Source organism: Nelumbo nucifera, chromosome 1, assembly GCF_055504915.1.
Source record: "Nelumbo nucifera cultivar China Antique chromosome 1, China Antique-T2T, whole genome shotgun sequence".
NCBI lineage: Eukaryota > Viridiplantae > Streptophyta > Magnoliopsida > Proteales > Nelumbonaceae > Nelumbo > Nelumbo nucifera.
This window is the reverse complement of record NC_142649.1, coordinates 210,921,165-210,942,356: the sequence shown is the minus strand read 5'-3', so window position 1 is coordinate 210,942,356 and position 21,192 is coordinate 210,921,165. Positions and strand designations below refer to the sequence as shown.

The 21,192-nt window shown below is 34.8% G+C and overlaps 1 protein-coding gene and 1 non-coding gene across 5 annotated transcripts; one reads left to right on the top strand and one right to left on the bottom strand.

Annotated features, from left to right (window-relative positions):
• Positions 1–7,321: 7,321 nt before the first annotated feature.
• Positions 7,322–7,393, bottom strand: TRNAW-CCA (transfer RNA tryptophan (anticodon CCA)). The gene has a single exon. It is a non-coding gene; the product is annotated as a tRNA-Trp (tRNA).
• Positions 7,394–9,658: 2,265 nt separating this feature from the next.
• On the top strand, positions 9,659–20,248 carry LOC104588806 (Protein kinase superfamily protein). 4 transcript variants are annotated; one of them, XM_019196212.2, is made up of 13 exons: positions 9,661–10,150; positions 10,240–10,338; positions 10,435–10,492; positions 11,190–11,270; positions 11,397–11,468; positions 11,553–11,800; positions 11,917–11,988; positions 15,827–15,943; positions 16,032–16,113; positions 16,234–16,280; positions 18,017–18,098; positions 19,871–19,991; positions 20,158–20,248. In XM_019196212.2, exons 1-12 carry the CDS (start codon positions 9,879–9,881, stop codon positions 19,952–19,954), a joined length of 1,314 nt encoding a protein of 437 aa, XP_019051757.1. In that variant the 5' UTR covers positions 9,661–9,878; the 3' UTR covers positions 19,955–19,991; positions 20,158–20,248. The 4 variants fall into 4 exon arrangements, with proteins under 4 accessions (XP_088752195.1, XP_019051757.1, XP_010245196.1 ...); XM_010246894.3 differs by having other exon boundaries at positions 9,662–10,150; positions 19,871–20,002; XM_088896069.1 differs by having other exon boundaries at positions 9,659–10,150; positions 11,205–11,270; positions 19,871–20,248.
• Positions 20,249–21,192: the final 944 nt, after the last annotated feature.

The window sequence follows — 21,192 nt, the reverse complement described above, 5'->3', positions numbered from 1 at the left end:
CATAGACGGCGCCAATTGATGTAGCGCGATCTGACTACTCTCTGCTGGAGGATGATCTGGCTTCCAGTCGGGCGGCGAGCTAGGTGAATCTGCCAGAAAGGATCAGAGAACCCAGGGTGGCTAACTCGGCGAGGTCGCTCCGATGCTTAAGTCAGTAAATTGATGCGAGCTGAAAAGCTTTGAGAGCTTAGAGAGCTAGAGAGCTAGAGAGTAGAAAAATCACGCGTACCTAGCGCCATTGGGGTTGGTGCCTTTATATACTAAAGTAGTCGTGGAACTCACGAAAGAGCTCCGGGATATCTAGGGTGTAGAGATAGAGTTCATTCCACTTCCGAAGGAGTAGCAGACAGGTAAGGCTTATCGTTCCACTTCTGACCCTGGCGGAGTTGGGATGAGTCCTCATCGTAATCTTAGAAGAGTCGGGATCTGTTAGCTCATTGTGATCTTGAGAGATTCGGGATCCATTGGAAGGACCTCTGGAGTTTGTTACACGGGAGTCAATTACGTGGCGATTCGAGTTGTTGGTCCCGAGCTGGTACTTTAGTCTTTTAGTTCTGAACTGGATTGAATAACGAGGTGCCTCGATGCTGAGGCGGCCCTTGTATCGAGGTGACTGAATACCCGAGCTCAATTGTTGCGAACTAAACTTGTCAGGCTGAATTGTCATCTCTTGGTCAGGTCGTGTCCACGTGTCCCCTTTCCGCTAGGTCGGGCCAAATCACCCTTCATCACTAACAAAGGGGGTCTACTTGTAACTCTATCAAAAGATTTAAAGAAGGTGATTGCAATTATGAAACTTGAAGGGTGGTTTCAGCGATTTACCCAAAAATATAGGATTAGCAACACATATAGGGGTGATCATGGGCCCGACTTGGCTTAGCTTTGGGCCTATAATACAAACATAAAAATAGCTTCAACACATACTTGTCTCTCCTTATATATAGATTTTATATAGATGAGGGTAAGGCATTCGGTCTATTTCCTTAATAATGTAGCCCTTGCCTTGTAATGTTTGTGTTCCACACTCAGTAATAAACAATAAATGTTGGTCTCAAGTCTCACATTGTCTAAGAAATATAATGAAGGTCTTGCCTTCATCTAAGGAGAAACAACCCTAGAGAATAACTAATTTTCTCCCATGTGGGTTGATTTAGAGCAAGCTTGAAACACTTGGGGTCTCTAAAGCCCCAATTTCTTCCTTGGCTGTGCATAGAGTTCTCAACTAATTCAAGGATTTTAATCTGAGAAATTTTTCATTCCCACCAAAGCTTCTTTTTCAGCAATAAAAATCTCATCACAAATACATTGAAGAAGATGAAATAAAACATAAGGCTTTGGAAGGAGTACAAATACAAATATGTATAGTGTAAAATATGGTATTTTGTATTTATTTGTACTGTATATATTTGCATTGTGCTCTTTTCAAACTGAGCCTAAAACATAACGCTCCAATTAAAAGGAGTACAAATACAAATATGTAGAGTGCAAAACCTTGTATTTTATACTATTTTGTATAGATTTGTATTATATGTATTTGTATTCATACTTAAGACTCAGTTTGGAAGGAGTACAAATACAAATATATACAGTACAAATACATGCAAAATGATATCAAGGTTTTGCACTCTACATATTTGTATTTATACTCCATCCAAACTGAACCTAAAGTACAGAAAGAGCAAAGACGACAGGATGGAGAGAAGGAATACCACCTTATACACGAGGGCTTACTATCCTTTTGATTTTGAGAGCTTTAAGTTATGTTTGGTTTGAAAGAAATGGTAGGAAAAGGAAGGGAAAATCAGAAAAACCTATACAAGGTTTGTAAAGGTTTCTCTACCGTTACCTTCTTTTCCTTGTATTTTCCTTCAAACCGAACATAGCCTTAAAGAGCATTCTTTGGACTCTAGGATGGAGAGAAGAGTCGAAATAAATATTGAATCTATTAACATTAACTTTCTTGACCCAAGATTACAAATTGTCCCCTTGTTTGATGTTGACTCTTACAAAATTATAACTATCTTCCACAAAGAGCAAGTTAAATTAAAATTCTAAATACTGTTATTAATAAATATTGTGATTATAATACTGCTATCTATTTATTTTAACTCGGTTTTAATAATTACTGATTACTATAGTAATATAATAAATATATAATTAGTTATTATAATTAATAATTATTGTTATTATAAATATTGTTAATAAATAGATATTTACTTTAAATTAAAATTATAAATACTGTTATTAATAAATATTGTTAATAAATTTTGTAACCCGGTTTTAATAATTACTGATTATTACAGTAATTTAATAAAACCTGATTGACGGTTCGACCATTCGGTTTGAATGGACAACCCACTCCAACAACAAAAAATTACAGGACTGTTCTGGTCACCAGTTTTCGGGTCGATGGTTCGATTGTCCAGTTTGAACGGACGACCCATTTTGACAACAAAAATTACAGGCAAAAAACTAAATGTGTAAGGTCCATTAAGTAATGTCATACGTGTTATGTCATTCGAGCGTGTGACTCATACGACCCGAAAAACAGAACCATTATGGCCACTGACTTTTGGGTCGATGGTTCGACTATCCAGTTCGAACGAACGGCTCGTTCTGACAACAAAAGTTAAAAAAATAAAAAAACAACCAAAAACCATTGAACGGGTCGATGGTTTGACCACCCAAGTCAATGGGTCATTGATCGATTCAACGGTTTTTGGCCAGGGATCGGGATTGGGATAAAACGGAATGAGTTGCCTAAACGGTTCCCAATTAAAAAAATAAAAAAATGGCAAAAAACCATTAAACGAGTCGACAGGTCGACGGTTCGACCACTCGAGTCAATGGGTCGTTGATCAATTCAACCGTTTTTGGCCAAGGACTAGGATTAGGGTAAAACGAAACCGATTGCTTGGATGGTTCCTAGGCCAAAATGTTCGTCCGTCTAGGCCAACAGCAGTTCAGAAACCATGGTTTTTATGCTTTCGGATTTTCATTATTCAACGGTTTCTTCTACTGTGGGCAGTTCGACTGCCCGGGTCAACGGGTCATTAACTAATTCAACAATTTTTGCCAAGGACCGGGTTTGGGGTAAAACGGAACCGGTTGCCTAGATAGTTCCCGAGCCGAATGGTCCTATCGTCCGAGTCAACTGGAAGTTCTTGATGTGAAACAAAGGACAATTATGAAGTTGAACTAAAAACTATCACTGTATGATCGTGTTCTTTTATATGAGATGCTTTGCTAAAGCAATATTTAAAAAATGAGAATATGATGATCTCTTTTAAGTCTTTATATGAGTTTCAAGACTTGAGTACCTATAATTACAAGTTTCTTATTATAATTGTAAGTTTCTTATTAAGAAACCATTGTTCTTTTTAATGTAGCAAATAGCAATGTTACAATTCCATTCCACCCCTATGAAGCAGGGCCCCTCCGCTAGTTTCAACTTGTTAGCCAAGATATATCATTGATCTTGTAAGAAGTATTACAAATAATGATGGATTCAGAGAGATAAAAGAAGACATTAATGTGATTCACATTGGTGCATCTATCATATACTTTTTTTCTTGGATGTAGAGTGCAACCAATTTTATTTTATTTTTTTATGTTATAGTATAAGAAATGCACATATGCGAATAAATATTAATCGTATATGATATATGCTATTTGGATTTAATTGTTATAACTTTTACAAAACCCAAGACAAGTATCTATTATCTATCTATGTATAAATATATTTAAATATATAAATATGGAATATATTGACATAGATATAGCACTCCCACAAAATAAAAAAACTCTCCTTTTTGTGCAATATAGTAGGGATGTCAATAGGTTGGACTTGACATTGGTCTTGTCAAATCGAGTTCAATTTAAAATTACTCCAACTAAAACGACCCAACCTACTTAAATGAATTAGGATACCAAACCCAACTAAGGGTCGGGCTTGGCCTGGCCATGATCACCCATAAACTCAACCCGTTCATCATACATAAAATACACTTAGGGGCGTTCTTTTTTCGAATTCTGAGAGGGGGGAAAGTTGGTCAATGGGATTTTGGTTCCCATTGACCAAAAATCTCATGTTCTTTTTTCAGATTTATGTGGGGACTAGAGAAAGTTTATTTTCGTGTGTATCACTCTCCTAGGTGGGTAAATAACTTTCCCACGTAGGGGGAAAGTTGTCAACACTTAAATGAGACAAAAATACCCTTTTTAATAATGGATTTTTATGGCTAAAATGGTCATTGCCTTATTTACATGAGAAATAAAAGAACATGGATAAATGCACTTACTCGGGTAAGTGTTTCCCAAGAAAAACTTACCCAGGTAACTGCATTTACCTGGGTAAATAATTTACCGAAAAACGAATGGGGGCATAAACTTCAATAAAGGTTATAATCACTAATGTTACAATCTCGATTGATCCAAGGTCTGATACAAGTAGGGCCATCAAGGTTTGGTACAGGTTAGGGCCAATGCAAACTTGATCTGGTACTTGAGCAAGGTTGATCAAACCCTAACCCAATAGTGGGTGGACCAATGTGATTTACCACTTAAAACCAAACCCAGCCCATAAGCAGTCTTATTTCTGGTTTTCAAAAGAAGAGAATTTGCACAAGACTCCAACAACCAATAAGTAATTTTTTGATAGGTCGAAGGGGTCTCCAAGCTCTTTCCCAACAATGCATTTTTTTACATGTATCCTTTGATTTGATAATCAAAAAGGAAAATCAGATTACAATAAAAAAAGGAAAAATTCCACTTTAGTACCCTGAACTTTGGAGGGTAGTGCCAAATTAGTACCTGGACTTTTAAATATGTCACTGCAATACCCAAACTTTTAAAAAGTGTCAAGTCAGGTCTCTATCATTAACCGGCCGTCAGTTATCTAATCATGTGATAACATGTGTGACTTAATTTTTTTTTGAAAATGTCAAAACGAGGCCCACCTCTATCCAAAATTAATGGAAAGGAAAAGATAACCAGACCAGGTCAAATGACACCCTCCTCCCTCCCCACTTCACTCTTGTTTCCTGTTTCAGTTGCTGTTGGTTTCAGTTCATAACAATAACAAGCTCATGGATAGCAGTAACAACAACATTACCAACAACCCCAACAAACAACTCCTCTCTCTGGAGTCTATCCTTGAATCTTGCTTGAATCCGTTTCTTTATTTCTTCTACCTAAAACAGTAAAACCCCTTATTTATAATTCAATCTACTCACCGATACAACCATACTTATAGCCGTTCATGGCTCTGTTAGCAGCATCATCCAATTCGAGGGACAGAACTTTGAGTTTGTTTCACTATGTTTGCACATCTCTGTTTCCCAAGTTGGTTATAAGTTGTCGATCATGTAATGAAAAGAAAAGTAAAGAAAAGCATATGAACTTTACTCTTTTTCCTATCACAAATGAACAAGCCAAAGACTGAAGAAATCATCCTCCTTTGCCTGAATTTGTTTCTGGATTCAGTTTGACAAAATCCCAATCCGGATTAGAAATAAAGTTGGAACTTCATTTATAAGCCTTCACTTACCGATTTTTCAGCATCATTTGAATTCTGAGAAATGGAGAACAAAACTCGGTCCTATCTTTTCTCCGCTCAGTGATCCACAAAAAGGTGTTGGTTGTCAAGAGCCAATTAAGATGATTATCCACCACCCCAGCATGATCTGACCTCTTGTGTGGTCCAATTCCACAAGCTTAAAATCTAGATCAAATGCTTTAATGACATTCTGAACTATAGTATGGTTATATATATTCTCGTTGCAAATTGCAAATAGCAAATGTGGGAACGGACTGAGACAAGTTGTTGGGATTTGGGAGAGATGTCGAACATGGTGGTGATGAGCTCGGGTCTCTGCAGGGCCACGATAGCAATAGACACCCATTAGTGGTGGTTTCTAATTGTCTTAGCTACCCGACGACCTCCTTCATGAAATGGCCTATCGCCGACTTTCTCCAAGTTTGCGAGGACCTGACCTCCGTCTCCCTTCGCCGCCCCTTCAATAGGAACAGGGGCTACCTTATCAATTCCCCTAATCCTAGAAGGAGATCTAAGACCATGTCACTTGTGCTCTTATCGACGCCTCTTCTCATTGCAATAGGAGACATTTTAGTATCGTATTGGTTCGAGTTTTATGTGTGTAATAAGATGCCAGGGAACATTTGTAGAGATACGGTATTAGAATCTAGTTATCAGCTTGATATCGAGGTGGTTACTGTTAGATGATAGGAAAAGGGCATTTTTGTCCTTTTACATGATACTTAATGTTCTCTAACATTTTGAACCAACTTGACACTTTTTGAAAGTTTAAGTATTGTAGTGACTAGGGGTGCTCATGGTTTGGTTAACCGAATCATGGGATTTTTTTTGGAACCGAATTGGTACTACCGGTTTTTGGAAAATCAGTAACCAAAACCGAACCGAAGCCAATCGGTTAATCGGTTGATCGGTTCGATTAACCATCGATTCAATTTGTCAATTTTTCAGTTTTTTAATTTTTATAATATATTATAAATATATAATAAAAATAATAATAAAATATTAATAATAAATAATATATCATATATTATAAATATATATAATGCATATTTATGAATTTATAATATATAAAAAATATAATATATAATATATAATATACATAAATATATATAAAAACATATAGAAATATATGTATACCGGTCGATTCGATTAACTACTGATTTTCTATACTAATTAACCGAAATCAAACCAGTACCTTCGATTTTTTAAAAACACCGAACCAATCAGTTCAATTAACCAATTTTTCAATTCGGTTTCAGTTAGTTTTTTCAGTCAATTCGGTTTTTTATTTTTTTCACCCCTAATAATGACACGTTTGAAAGTTCGGATACTAACTTTCCCCTAAAAAAAGAAATCAGGATATATACAACCAACTAGCTTTTCAATTATTAAAAAAAAAAAAAAAAACTTATACAAGCAACGGTGAAGGATGAAGAAGCTTTATGGCGCGGGCATGGAATACATATCGTTCATAGAATCAAAACCACAATTGACATTTTTTTTTTGGAAAAATAGATGATGCGAAAAAAATATGGTATAAAAAGAATTTTGACCAATCAAAACTCACCCATAAATTTTGATAAATAACACGTTACCACGTTTATGATTCCATTTGACTGGTTAAAAAATTTTCAAATATTTGTCATTGGAGTACAACTTTAAAAGCGAGGGTAGAGCATTACACCGGAAATGGACGGTTAAGATCAATGGCTTGGTAACGAATCGTCGGTGTCGGAATAAAAAGGGTAGGATCTTTTAGGGCGTTGAACCCGACGTGAATCGAACACGCAACCTTCTGATCTGGAGTCAGACGCGCTACCATTGCGCCACGGATCCTCGGGCTTGTCAGTTTTTGTAAAGCTCTATCTATAATGTATTTAATTGTTTTTTGCTGCCATCTTGATTGACTAGATTATTTCATAAAACAAAAATATAAGAAATATGTTTGTTTTTTTTGTTTTCTAACACTAAAATAAAAAATATGTTCTTCAATCCGGTTTTTAAAATATGTTTTTATTTGATTATTCAATATCATATTCCATAAATCATATATTTCTAAATTAGAAAACTTATTTTTATTTTTATTTAAAAAATAATATTTTGTTGGTTCCAAAAGCATATATTATTTTTTTGAAACAAAATCAACTTGTTTTATTCCTTTGAAAACAAAAACAGGGTTTGTTTTATAGTGATTCCAAAAACAAATGAAAACAAAAACATTCATGTTGTAGAATGCCCTTTAGGTATTCGGATGTGGTCATGAACTATAATCCTAACTCCCAACAACCATAAATTCGGAAGTTGAACTGGATCCTCACAAAGTATGCTTCACACCAACCTCACAATATGTTGCAACTGTACGTTGGGAATATCTCCTCATGTTAGGAGCAAAATCGGTCTCATCAAGATGTTCATGATGTTTGCCCACTATTGGGACCAGATTCCAGACTCTCTTTAGAGGCTGAATCATTTTTACCTCCGGGTTGCGACCACTAGTTTAGATCATGACACATCAACACGCACACATGTATAAACATGTATTATATCAATAAAATAATGTATAATTAATATAAGTATGCTTTTATGTTTAAATTACATTTTTATTCTGGTTTTAAACTTTTTATTTATAAAAATATTAAAATTTGGGAGTTGAGGCAAAAAAAGAAAAAGTTTTTTAACGAAAAATAGTTGGGCAAAGTGCATTTGGGCACATGGATCTTGAAAAGTTACCTAAAATATTACTCTAATCAAACTTTTGATTGCAAAATCATCAACATCTAGAGGTAGGTCATTTTCTAAAGGGATGGATCATCATCCAGAGGTTTGAAATGAAAAAAAAGAAATTTATGTTTTTTCACGCTTTATTATGGAGAAAATTAGGTTGATCGTGCATTTTGATCCATTTAATGTTTATCAATTAGTATTTTTAACAAGGGTAAATTAACTAGATCCCTTTGTACTATAATGAATTTAAATTCCATTAAAAAATAAAAAATTAATATAATTAATTAAATTTATTAAGGATTAATAAAAGTAAAATTAATAAAAACTTATTAACTTTAAATATAGTTTAATTAATTTAAAACCAACTTCAATTCTATTTAAAAATAGGAAAATTATAAAAACCTCATTGGGCTTTCTAATAATCCTATGAACCTTGTATACATTTGTTGTGACCTTAACAGAAACCTCTCATATTGTTTTTAAATAATGTGCATATGCTTTACTTCCATTAACATTTGAAATAGAAAATATTGATATATTGCATTATTTTTTTAAATACCAAATTTATCCTCAACCAACTTTATTTAGAAATAATTACAAACCAAAAAATATCTGGTAAAAAATTTGTTTACCTAAAAATGATACAAAAATAATTGTAAACCATAATTAATAAAAAAATTAATATTAAGATACAAAAATTTAACATTAAGGTACAAAAAATAATACTGATTTATCTAAAGCATAGGAAATTAGCCACTCCCACTAAAGTGCAACTTAAATTTAACATTAAGATACAAAAATAATAGCATAGGAAATTAGCCACTCTTAGTGGCAACTTAAATTGTGATCGAATACACCAGACATTACCCCCCCCCCCTCCAAAAAAAAAAAAAAAAAAGCTTGAATTGGACTTAGATAATCACCATTTAATTGGAATGTTATAAAACTCATTCCTCAATTTTTTCTTAGGCCATGTTTGGGAGTGCTTAAAATTAAGTGCTTATTAAAATAAGTGCTTAATTGGGTCATTAAGCACTTATTGGTGTTAGGGAAATAAGTTTAAAATAAGTGCTTATTTTTTAAGCCCAAAATTTCAGCTTTTTTTTAGTGCTTATTGTATAAACACTTATTCAATTATTTTCTTCCAAAATTATCCCTAGTTGAATTTTATAGAAGTACTTTCATAAAAGTACTTTTATAAAAGTAATTTCATAAAAATGTTTTTATTAAAATGTTTTCATAAAATACTTTCGTAAAACTTTTTATAATTTAAAATAAGCACTTATTCAATAAATACTCCCAAAGATGGCGTTAACAAAACCTGTCTTCCGACTAGTTTTTTCCATTTTGTACTCAGTGCTATGCACCTTCCCCCAAAGTGTTGGTTGCGGGATTTGCTTCCGCGTCAACGCTGGAATAAATCGGCTTACACACCAACGAGTCTGTCCCGACTTGTTAAGTATTAAGAGACCTCGCGGCTTCGCCTCAAATAATAGCAGACCCTATCCGATAGTCTTCCGGTCTTCCTTTACTTTTTGGCGCCATTTCCATCTCAGAAAACAGAAATACCGAAGCACAGAAAAAGAAGGAAGAAACCATGCTCATTACAAGTCCCGGTCTTTCCTTCATCGCAGTAAACACCAGAAAAACGCAGAAAATCCACGGCAATTCGCGTCCTGGTTTCAGCGTTTTCTCTCATTCTTCTTCATTCCGTCGCAGGTCCCTTCACTGCTTCCCCAAGGATTTGCATTTAAAATCTCGGAATAAAAATAGGAAACTTTCACTTTGCAAAGCTACTCTGATTACTAATGCGGACGATTATGAGGTCGGACGGTTCGTCGGAAGTTACGGGTTTATGAACATTACTAGGTGAGTCGAATGGACTTAGTGATTTTATGTTTCTTCGTTCCCTTGAGTTGATTTATTTGGACGTTAATTGGTATTTCTTGTCATTTCAGCTACTCGACTTTCCAGTCCGGACCAGATTTCGAGTATTCTTCGGAAGTTATGGAGCGGTTAAGAGTTCAAGATGTGGGAGAAGGTCAAGTGAAAATCAGGTGCATTTCTTGGGTGTAGAATTTGATCTATTAAAAGGATTTGTTTTATGTTTGTTTGTCCTTCTACTGATACCATACATGGCAGTTCTGTTGCAGGCTTTATGAGGGGAGAATAGCTCGTGGTCCATTCAAGGGGACTCGAGTAATATTTAAGGTAATCTGAAAGGCTATTTATTTCTATAATTTTCCTGGAACAAGTCCAGTGATGGTATTACAACAGTTGTAGTAGAATTTATCCACTTGCTGTCCAGTAGGCCAAACCTGTGGAAAAGAATAAGGGACTAGGGTCTATTAACCATTTATCCTAATCATAAGACAATAAGAATTGGATTGAAGCATTTTTTTGGGACCATTTTTTTTTTTTTGACTGTAGGAATTTCATATTTCTGTTTCTCCCTGTATCATAAAGCATCCTCTTAAGAGTTGGTTATGTGTAAAACAATCTATATTTGTATTGTATTGGTTCTGTCAGCTCAGAGCTACATTCTCAGAATGTAGGGGACTTGATTATAATCTTCTTGAGTTAACAGGGCTGGTTGGGGCCCAGTTCAATAATGGGCCTGCATTGCTAATCTTTTTTCAACTGTATAGTGTAGAATAACACGGAATCGTAGATGGGTTAACCAACATAAAAGTTCGCTGTAGTATCATTTCCTTAATGTACTTCACTGGTAATTATATTATATCAAGTTGAGGAAAGCTGGGAACCCGGGGAGATAAGGAAACTTGCAGTTAATATGGTTAATGGTGAAGAGGCTTTGAACCCTCTAGTGATTGGCTCCCTTTCCTATTTACTTATCATTAGGTTCATCTGGTCTGGATACTGATTCTTTGTTACTGAGCTTATAAAGGTATATCCTGGACAGCGTGCTGGTGGTATTGAGGCAGATATGATGGCTGCAAATGAGCTAAATTCTCATGCTTTCCTTCAGGTAAGTAGAAGACTATGACATTCATTTAAAGATCTCCAGTTTATTGAAAATCTTCCCAAATTAAAATTTGTCAGAATGTTTTGTTGGAGAGGGTCTTTTCATTCATCAAGTGCTTCATCTTTGCAGAGTGACCCCAATGATATCTGTCAGAATATCCAGATATTATTAGGTGGATTTGAGACAAAAACTGGGGAGCAGGTCTAGTATATGAACTATTGAGATGTAAAGTATTTTAATCTTTATTTTGGTAGGTGCAATTTTAAGAAAATCTCTCTTTTACAGTGGCTTGCTTTTCGTAATGATGGGAAATATAGTGCAGCAGACTATGCAAAAATTAAGAGTGAAGCAATGTCAAAAGATCGTGCTGGTGGAGAACAGAAATTCTGGAATCCTTTTGAAAAGGAACAGACAATAAAACGTAGATATTTTTATGTTATCAAGCTGTTTCGGGGTGTCATGAGTGGACTAGCCTACATGCATGACCGTAACAGATTACACCAAAGTCTTGGACCTTCTTCTGTCATTCTCAAGTAAGCTGGTTGGCCATATTGTATTATGTTAAAAAATGCCTATTTATTACTTCCTCATGCTTTTGTGGCCATCTTTTGGTTTCATCCTGTCAATATTTGTATGTCACTATTGACAGCACGATAGTGGAGAAAGATGCAGCTTACCTAGTTCCTCAGCTCCGGGATCTGGCCTTTTCAGTCGATGTAAGGTATAATATCAAATTTGTTTTTCCCTTTTTTAGGAAATTACTTTTTGTAATACCACTCAACTGGCCAAGGATTGCAACACTAGTAGTGGGAAAATTTCAGTCCTTTAAAAATAAAGATTTTGCTGCTGATCAAAAAAAAAAAAAAGACTTTGCAGACAAATTTGAATGTAACTTCATAGACCTTACAGCTTAAAGAGCCATAAGAGGAAACATTGATTTTTTCCCTCTAAATTTTCAAAAGTAATCAAAGATCTGCATACCCTTTTTTGACTACAATTTTTTAACATAAAAGAAAAGAAAATGTTATGTGCCCTAAATCTTGAAAGAGAAGGCCAGTAGGGTCAAACATGCCAGAGAAACAAGGGCCAAAAACCTAACAAATGCAATAAACAACCGCTATGCTGGAAGCCGAGAACCCTAACTTTGAGTCGCGTGACTCTTTAAAATCTCCATTGGCCTATTAATTTTGGGCTTTACTCTTCTGTCGGGCCCACCCACATGGAATGAATTAACTTCGGCCCTCGACCCATTAAGAATGACCTTGGGCTAGTTGTTTCAACTAGGCCCACCCAACCGGATGTCCTCCCTCATGTGACTCTTTAAGGCTTCACAATACTAGCAGCTCCACCTTGTACTCCCAGCAAGATTGCTAGCCAAAGTTAGCAGATTCCATGAGCCAACTGAACAAGGATTTCAACTTAGAATTAGGGATCTCAAATTTCTTGTGAAGTGATCAAACCTCCACAGAACTTGAAAGTAATATCTCATGAAATGAGTCCCAACTTGGGAATATCTGAAATAAAATCTATGGGCTCAATCTCATGAGCATAGTTATCAAGGCATCACCTGCCAAGGTGACAAAAATGACAAACAGAGACCTTATATAATATAACTCGTATTGCTACACTTATTAATTTGTGTGTTAGTACATTCTATTATATACCTCATTTATATCATTATATGTTGTTTTAAAGTTTTGCTATTGGAATGTAAAAGATCTAAGGGTTTTGAGAAGAGAAAAAGAAAGAAAGAATAGAAGTATAAAGAGGGTTCTTTCTTCTTCTTTTTTGTTATTTCTTTCCTCTCTCTCTCTCTCTCTTACATTAAATTAAGCAGCATCTCCAATCTTGTTCTTTTTCTCTTTTATCTTCTGTCTTAAGTTCTTAATATATAAAATTATAGCCTTCTTTATTTGCTAATTGTTTTGCTTTATTAAATACTTATCACATTAGTATCATTTTTGAAAATATTGACATTAATATATTTACAATATTTTTATCTTTTAGATATGGTGAATTGCCATGTTTTGAGAGGAAATTAATGTTCTTAATAAAGAGAGTTGCTATTTTTTTTTTAATCAATATGCATGCTGAATGGTATATAGTTGACTCTCTCATCTACCCCAAACTCCCACTAGTCCTAGGCTTCTTCCAATGCATCAATTACCCAATTTGTTATAAATATTTCCTTTCAATTGGTAGTTGTCAACCAGTCACCAAACAATCTATAAGAACCTTTCCTTCTCATCCACTGCACTTTAATTTTACATGTAATATCCTCTTCCTATTCCTTTTTTTTGGACCATTAACAAATAGTTTAATGGAGAAATATAGGAAAATATACAGATCATAATTTTCCTCCAAAGAGTTGGGGGGGGGGGGGTAGGTAACTCAGGATGTCAACAGCCAGCTCTATGCTGACAGGCATCGAATAATTAGATAACCATTAGATTACAACTGTTTCTCCTGGACCTTGCATGACCCACTCTGATTCTCTCTTGTTAATCCCGGGTCTGGCTGTTGTCCCCTGAGTCTTCTCTGATTTAATGTCCTAAACACTAAGGTCCTTTAACTCCTGATAGAATCTGGCCGATCACCACTTGATGGTCTCCTTCAACAACTAAGCCACTCCACTCCCTCTGCAAATCTCAGTCCATAAAGAAGGGTTAAGAATTCAGTCCTTAAAGAAAGTCACATCACATCCCTGCTGGACCTGGGTAGCTTAATTACATATTGCCATAATGATCTCTGAACATTCCTTCATACCTGACTGGTAGGGGTGCAAATGGATTGAATCATGACCGGATCCGAATTCAAATCCAAATCTATTTTGTCAGATTTGGATACCAATACCCCCTGGCAGTCGGATTTTTGGATTGAAGAATTCGGATCACCCCCATCTGATCTGGTCCTATATGTATTATTTATTTACTTTTTGTATTATTTATTTTTTTAAAATACATGTATATATATGATAAGATAGTTGAAAAAATGCTTGTATTTTTTGTTTTTCTTTATATACTGTTACATTATTTCCTTTTAATATATTTTTTTAAAATTTTACAGAAATTAAATAAGATTGGATTGGATTCAGATATCCGGCATCCTTAACAGATCCATATTCAAACTGACCTTTGTGAGATCCAATCTGATCATCAGATCGGATTGGATCGGATTCAGATATACCCCGATTCGAATCCAATCCGATCAAAAGAACTACCATTACAATCCAGATTAATCTTTGTTCAGGTCCTTCTCATGCCAATAGAGCTGAAGATCTCTGCAGAGAAAAGCTAGTCGCACATGCTATTCTCTTCATCTTGTTTTTTTATAGGTAAAGTAATTTTATTTATAAGCAGAAAATCATCAGTACAAACATCCCAGGGAGATGTGTGAGATTCACCTCATCCAAAGACAGAAAAAGTACAAATTACATTTGAGCCCAGAATAGGTGATCCCTATTAAGCCCCTGCTTGGCTAGCTGGACCGGAAAACGTAGCAACAAAATGTCCATCTTTGTTCCTAAAACCCCCTCCAATCCTAGGAAGGCCTGGATTTCCATGGCTGCTTCCATCAAAGTTAAACTAAATGAAATCATCTGCAGGAGGGATGCAAGAAGCAATAGTCATCCTCCTTCTAGAAGAACTAGCAGGCACCTCGCCCCAATTCCTCCAAAGTTCATCAAAGGAGAACTGAGAAAATAAGTCCAAGGTTTTCACCCAATGTATTACCTTTGCCAAAATGCATTTAGCCCTACTTCAGTATTGTCACCAGTACTATATCATTGATAAACAACATTCATCATATGAACTCTTGTAACTTGTAAGGGTCTTATTAGCTAATCTATGGCTTGTGCAAAATGAGATGGGCTAAGCACTGACCCCATGTACAGACCTGTGATATTAAGAAACCCTTTCATCTCTTCCAGGATGTTGTTACACTGATTATTGCTACATTCATATTTTTGTTGTGTTGGTATACTTATTTGGGGCTCCTTTCTTTCCCCAAAACCACCAACTTATCTCCTTGGTAACACTATAATTTTCCCTAACCATATCAATTAATACCATGTGAATACCTCTGTCTGAACTTCTATATCAACTGTCTGAGTGGAAAGATAGCTTTTACAACTGATCTCCTTACCAAGTCAATTTGGTAGTCTCATTACTCTTATTTCATGTTGCAGTTTTGCTCAATTGTTCTCATCAGAGTGTCATAGTGTGACTCATAAACTTGAACTGTGATAATTAGGCAACTTTGTATGTCATCTTCATCTTATGTATAGGAAGTTAGGAACTATAAAGAACAGAAGGGACACTTGGAAGAAGATCTAACCTGTCCAACCACACCAATTTGCACTTTAGTTGTTTGAGACTTCTAAAACACTCCATGATCATGTTCCTCCTAGCAATTTACATGTATGTCTTGCCAACAAAAGCATATAAGTTTGTATTAACTGAAAAGGGTCTATTGAAGTTGAAATGTGATCGGAAATTAGCTAATAGTTGATCAAGTTTACTGTCACATGAATGGCTTATGTCAATACATGGACTTTTTAGATTTCCATTCTTGGAAGAAGGTCCAGGAAATCTTGCTGAGGGACTTTGGAGACGGGCATCTGCCTCTGGTGCTTTCACCCCTATGGAGAAAAGAGCCTTTGGAATAGCAGATGACATGTATTTTCTTTTTTCTTTTTTGTTTTTTTTTTTCTATTTCCTAACTTTCCTTGATAGTAAAGTTCATTATTTTGCTGTTGACAAGCAGATATGAAGCAGGCCTTCTTTTTGCTTATTTAGCTTTTGTTCCATTTTGTGAAGCTGGTATCATGGATAGTCTTTCTTTGCAAGTAAGTTCTTCTCCAATCAATTGTTCTGTTACTATATGTTCCATATGCCTCTTTTTTTCTAATCAATGCTTGTGCTGTTTTTCTTTCACCCTACCCTACCTATATGTCTATAACTCACAGAGACTTCTTGAGAGCACGTTCAAACTTGATATTGAAGCTGTAAAAGAGTAAGAAAGTTTGTCTCTATATCCAATGTTTAATATACTAGTTTATAAGCTTCTTTTTGTTAGTTGTTTTACAAAGAACCCACTTCTATAAAATGATCACTTTAAAATTATGTTTGCCATAGACTGTGCATGAAAAGTTACAAGTAGGTTGCACAATCTCTTTAGGGAGACATCTTTTCTTTTTTTTACGATGATTAATATTTTCAAATATATTTGCGAACAGTGCATGTTTGTTAAGATATTCTCAAAATAGGAGTAGAAACTTTGTGCACAACATATTTAAGAGTGAATATATTTCTTGGTTTTATATCAAAAGGAAGTGATCCTAGACCCTTAAACCCATGCCGTTTTTGGCCTGCCCTTAGCTCTTAAAGACCCTTCAACTTGTAATTGATCAGTTTTTCTCACTGGTGCTATAGATATTCTTTGTATGTGAGTAAACCATCTTAGTCTACTTACCAATAAAATACTTGATCTACTTTCCTACAAATATGTTATTTTTAGGAAAAGATAATTTTCATTGCAAAAAGGCAAGGGGAAGGATGTATATGAGGAGATGTACAAGTTAAAAAAGGAACAAAACCACCAGGGACCCCCTCCCCCTCCCCAAGTAATTACGAAGGTAGAATGTTTCCACTATAAAAATTCCTTCCCACACCAGCTTTGGCCAAGCCATCTGCCAAATAGTTAAGGTTCCTAGGAATCCTAAACTGCAAATTGAGGAAACTGTGATCTCCCTGATTTCATTGAGGAAATAAGCAAATCCCCAGACCATTCTCTGCATTATTTACCCAGTCAATCATGTTCCTGGAATCCCCTTTTAGAGCAATTGATGAGATTTGGAGGGAAACGGCATCTCTGAGGCCCACTAGCAACACTCTTGTTTCTGCTTCAGCTGCATCAGCGATACAGATAGGCCCACTAAAGGCCAAGAGCAGGTCACTATCAGATCTAAGAATCAAGTCCCTCCCCCAATACTAGCAACACCCAGGTGGCCTGCAAAGCTTCTGTAGCTGCCATTAAATTGATATGCAAAGCCTGTTAGAGGCCTGGGAGAGAAGGCAGGCACGATAGGGGGATCAAAATAGGAGGAATTCAGAACCTACAAGAAGTTTCTGTCCATATCTCCATAGGAGATGCCTCTATACAGCTTATTGGCCAGCATCCAAGATCTTTCCTTTCAAAAATTCTTATTCTTATGTTCTGTTCCTTTCCTCTCAGATACCCCACATAACAGCATGAATGATTGCTTTCCAGAAGAGGTTTGTTGTATTCCCCATCCTACAAATATGTCCATTTTTATCTTATCCTTTGTGGTTTTCTCACTCATCATATTAACAGTTGCATTTCTACTAGTCATTTTCTTGGGAATATTCTTTGCTGCCCAACACCTTGCTTTGTACAACATTGCAGGTGTTATAAACATTTTATAAATTTTTACCATCTTATGAATTAGCACTTGTGGCTTATTCAGGGGTCTGTCATGGATTATCCCTCATGGCTCTAAGGGTGGCTAGTCCTATTACCAGCTGAGGACTGATCTTATTCTGTGTGTTTTGTATTACCTTTGTTGTCATATTTTCTGTTTGGTAAAAATGCATAGATTTTGTTGTTAATAAACAACTGTTATGCTTAACTTAATAATTCTGTCCTATGATACATACCATATTGGTCTTGTTATTTATTTTCTGGGGCTTGTAGTTTCATATCTGAACCAATTTGAATATTTCTTTTAGGTATTGCCTAGCAGACGACCGCATGTTAGAAGCTGTTAAGTTTCTTAATCTTGGCGATGGTGCTGGTTGGGAGTTGCTACAGGTTAATAATCTTTTTTAAATATGATGATTAAATTCTTTCATTTGTATAATCTAGTTATCTACTTTTTTTATTAGTACTGATCTAGTTATCTACTTAACAAGATAGACTAAATTTCATTCAAGGGGACATCAATCAATGTTACCAATCTAGAGATTCCACAAATGGTACTCATGATGTGTAGGTAGGAGCTGTTACCCTCTGATACTTGGGTCTGAACTAAGGAAAAGCCCTGCAAGAAAATTTTACCAGGATGGATGAACATAATTTTCTACTGTATTCTTGAGCTTATGAATCATTTTGTCTGACAGTCTGAAATAATCAGAGAAGACAATTATACCCTTAATTAGGTTGTTTTTTTGTATAGGATATCTCCAGATGGGATCCAGCAAACGATAAGCCCCTAAAATTGTCCCATGCACCATTATGCCATGTTTTTTTGATGAATAAAGATAGTTTTATTACTTCAAAAGATAATGGAGATCTCACATAACAGCCTGTGGAGAGGCACGAGCTGTAGCCTCTCTCAACTGATTACTAAGAAACTTAAAAGGAAAAGGAAAAAATAAACATTACAGCTGAGCCCAAAATAGAACTTCCCTATTTGTCCCTTGCTTAGCCCATTGGTCTACGGTTTTTTATTGCCTCAGACAGGAATTACAGATTTCCTCATTTAATTGTTTCATAACATGTTTGGGCTTGTAATACAAATCTGTTAAGGGCATGCCATTTTCCCTTCTTATCAGCATAGAAATGACCGATCTCAATAAATTAATAATGTTGCTTCATTCCAAAAATACTTCTACCTTTGAGATTGTAGCTTACATATGGTTGTAAATGTTAACTCCTCCATTGGTATCATTTTGATACTGAAATCTAGATGAAGTAATTTTAATCACTAAATTACCAAGATTAAAAGTTTACAAGTCTAAAAATTCATCAGCATATTCTTATGCCTTTTACTTTAAATTTCCTTTGCACTAGAAGTGCTTTTTTTTTAGACCAGAAGGTGAATGAAAAGTTATGTCCACTGAAATTACAATTTCTTTAGCCCCTGGAAAATGGAGGAAAAGTAAACTATTAGCATAGTTATCAATGTTAAATGTTAGATGAAATTCTCCTTTCATTGACACTAATGTGGCAGCGGTAATAACTTCAGTGACATCTTTCTCTTTTCATTTTGCTGCCTTGTTCCTCTTGTTCTATTTACCAAAAAGTAGTTACTCTTGTTCTGATCCATTTTACAGCTAATACCAAATAATAATAGTAGTTGCCTATCAAAAGAAAGAAACCAAATGGTAGTTGCTTGATTAGAGAGAAAAAAGGACTATGATATCTTTAATATCTCATCAAAAAGTTTGACATACAACATATATAAACTGTAAAGTTGGACATTTGAATAAATAAAAGAAACTTAGTCTCAGTTTGGAAAGAGTACAAATACAAATATATACAGTGCAGAACGCTGTATATTGTATTTATAAACTTATTTGTACTGTACATATTTGTATTTGTACTCTTTCCAAACTGAGCCTTAGTTTCATCACTTGCATTTCTCCCATGCCTCATTGTATAATCAATATTCTTGAAGACTACTTTCCTATCATTTTGTTTTTTCATTGTCATTCTTGCTTTTTTCTATCTGTCCCATGTGTGTCTTAAGGGGATCTCTTCTTCTGATCTTTGTTAACTCTTATTTGATCCATAAATTCTTATCAGCTTCTTTGTCCTTTTATTTAAGCTTATTTATCAAAATTAATGTCTCTATTGGACAGGCAATGCTGAACCCAGACTTCCGGAAACGGCCAATTGCTGCAGCTGTTTTGAGCCATAGATTCATGACTGGTGCTGTTCTTTGAATTTGTGCGGTCGGCTTCAGGAGTAGATGTGTAAATAGTGAGCAACAAGTTAGGTTTTGTTCAATTACTGACATATATCACCTAATAATTTATAGATAAATCATCCTTAGCCAGAAGATTTTATTCAATTTAACACTTTCTATTTATTATTTACTCAGCGTCTGTAACTTGACATTAATAGTTTGCTTGCTTCAACTGTACAGTGTACAGATAAATAATCCTTAACCAGAAGCGCGGGGGGAAAGCTAAGCTTGATATTATTAATCAGAGTATGCTTTTCATCTTTATAACTGATACCTGTTTAACAATTTAAATACCTACTTTGCAATCAACGTATACTGGAATTTTGCTGCTATTCAAGCTACCCACGAGCTGTGAACTCATCTACGATTCTACGATTTTATATGCGTTGATACACAAACTGAGGATATTCAGAAAATTAGATATAGAGTATAGTAAATTGGGTTATATATTGTTAAATAAATTTGTATTAATTTTTATTATGTTTAAATTAAATGGAGTTTAAATGGATTTTACATTAACAAAATTAATTCTAAAATTAAAAATTTCTACTAATTTCTGTTAGTTTTTTTTTATTAATTTATATTACTTTATTTTTTTTAAATGAATTTAAATGGATTTCAAATTCACAAACTCCTGAATAACTCAAACTAAATCACTTTTGGGACTTTGTTGAGCAAAATTCAAGCAAAGGAGCTCTGTGACATTTTCAAAGTTGTCCATGTCAGGTGAGGCATCTTTTCTAATTTCTATTTATGTATTTATCTTTTTATGGTTTTTATGAGTTTTCTTATTTTTCATTTCTTTTGAAATTGAACAAATTAACTTAAATAAATTTTAAGACCTTTTCTATTATTTGTCCTCAATAACTCACCATTAATTCTCTATTCTTATTCTGATTAACTTCTCCATTTATTTTCATTAATCACATCATTAACTCTCTCTCCTCTAATAATTCATGCCACTAATTCTCTTTATCTCAATTACTCCATTAAATTGCCTAAAATTGGTGAAATACAAATTTTAAAATTAAGCTAAGTTTAATAAAACCCATTTTTAAGAGTTGAGTGCAAACAATCAAAATGGGCCAGTATTCACCTGCTTTTGATCGACTCATAAAGTATACAGCTATTGTGTGGTGTATACTGTATAGTACCAGTGTACCACCATATGTTAAATGAATAATACCCTGATATAATATATGAGAACTATGTATT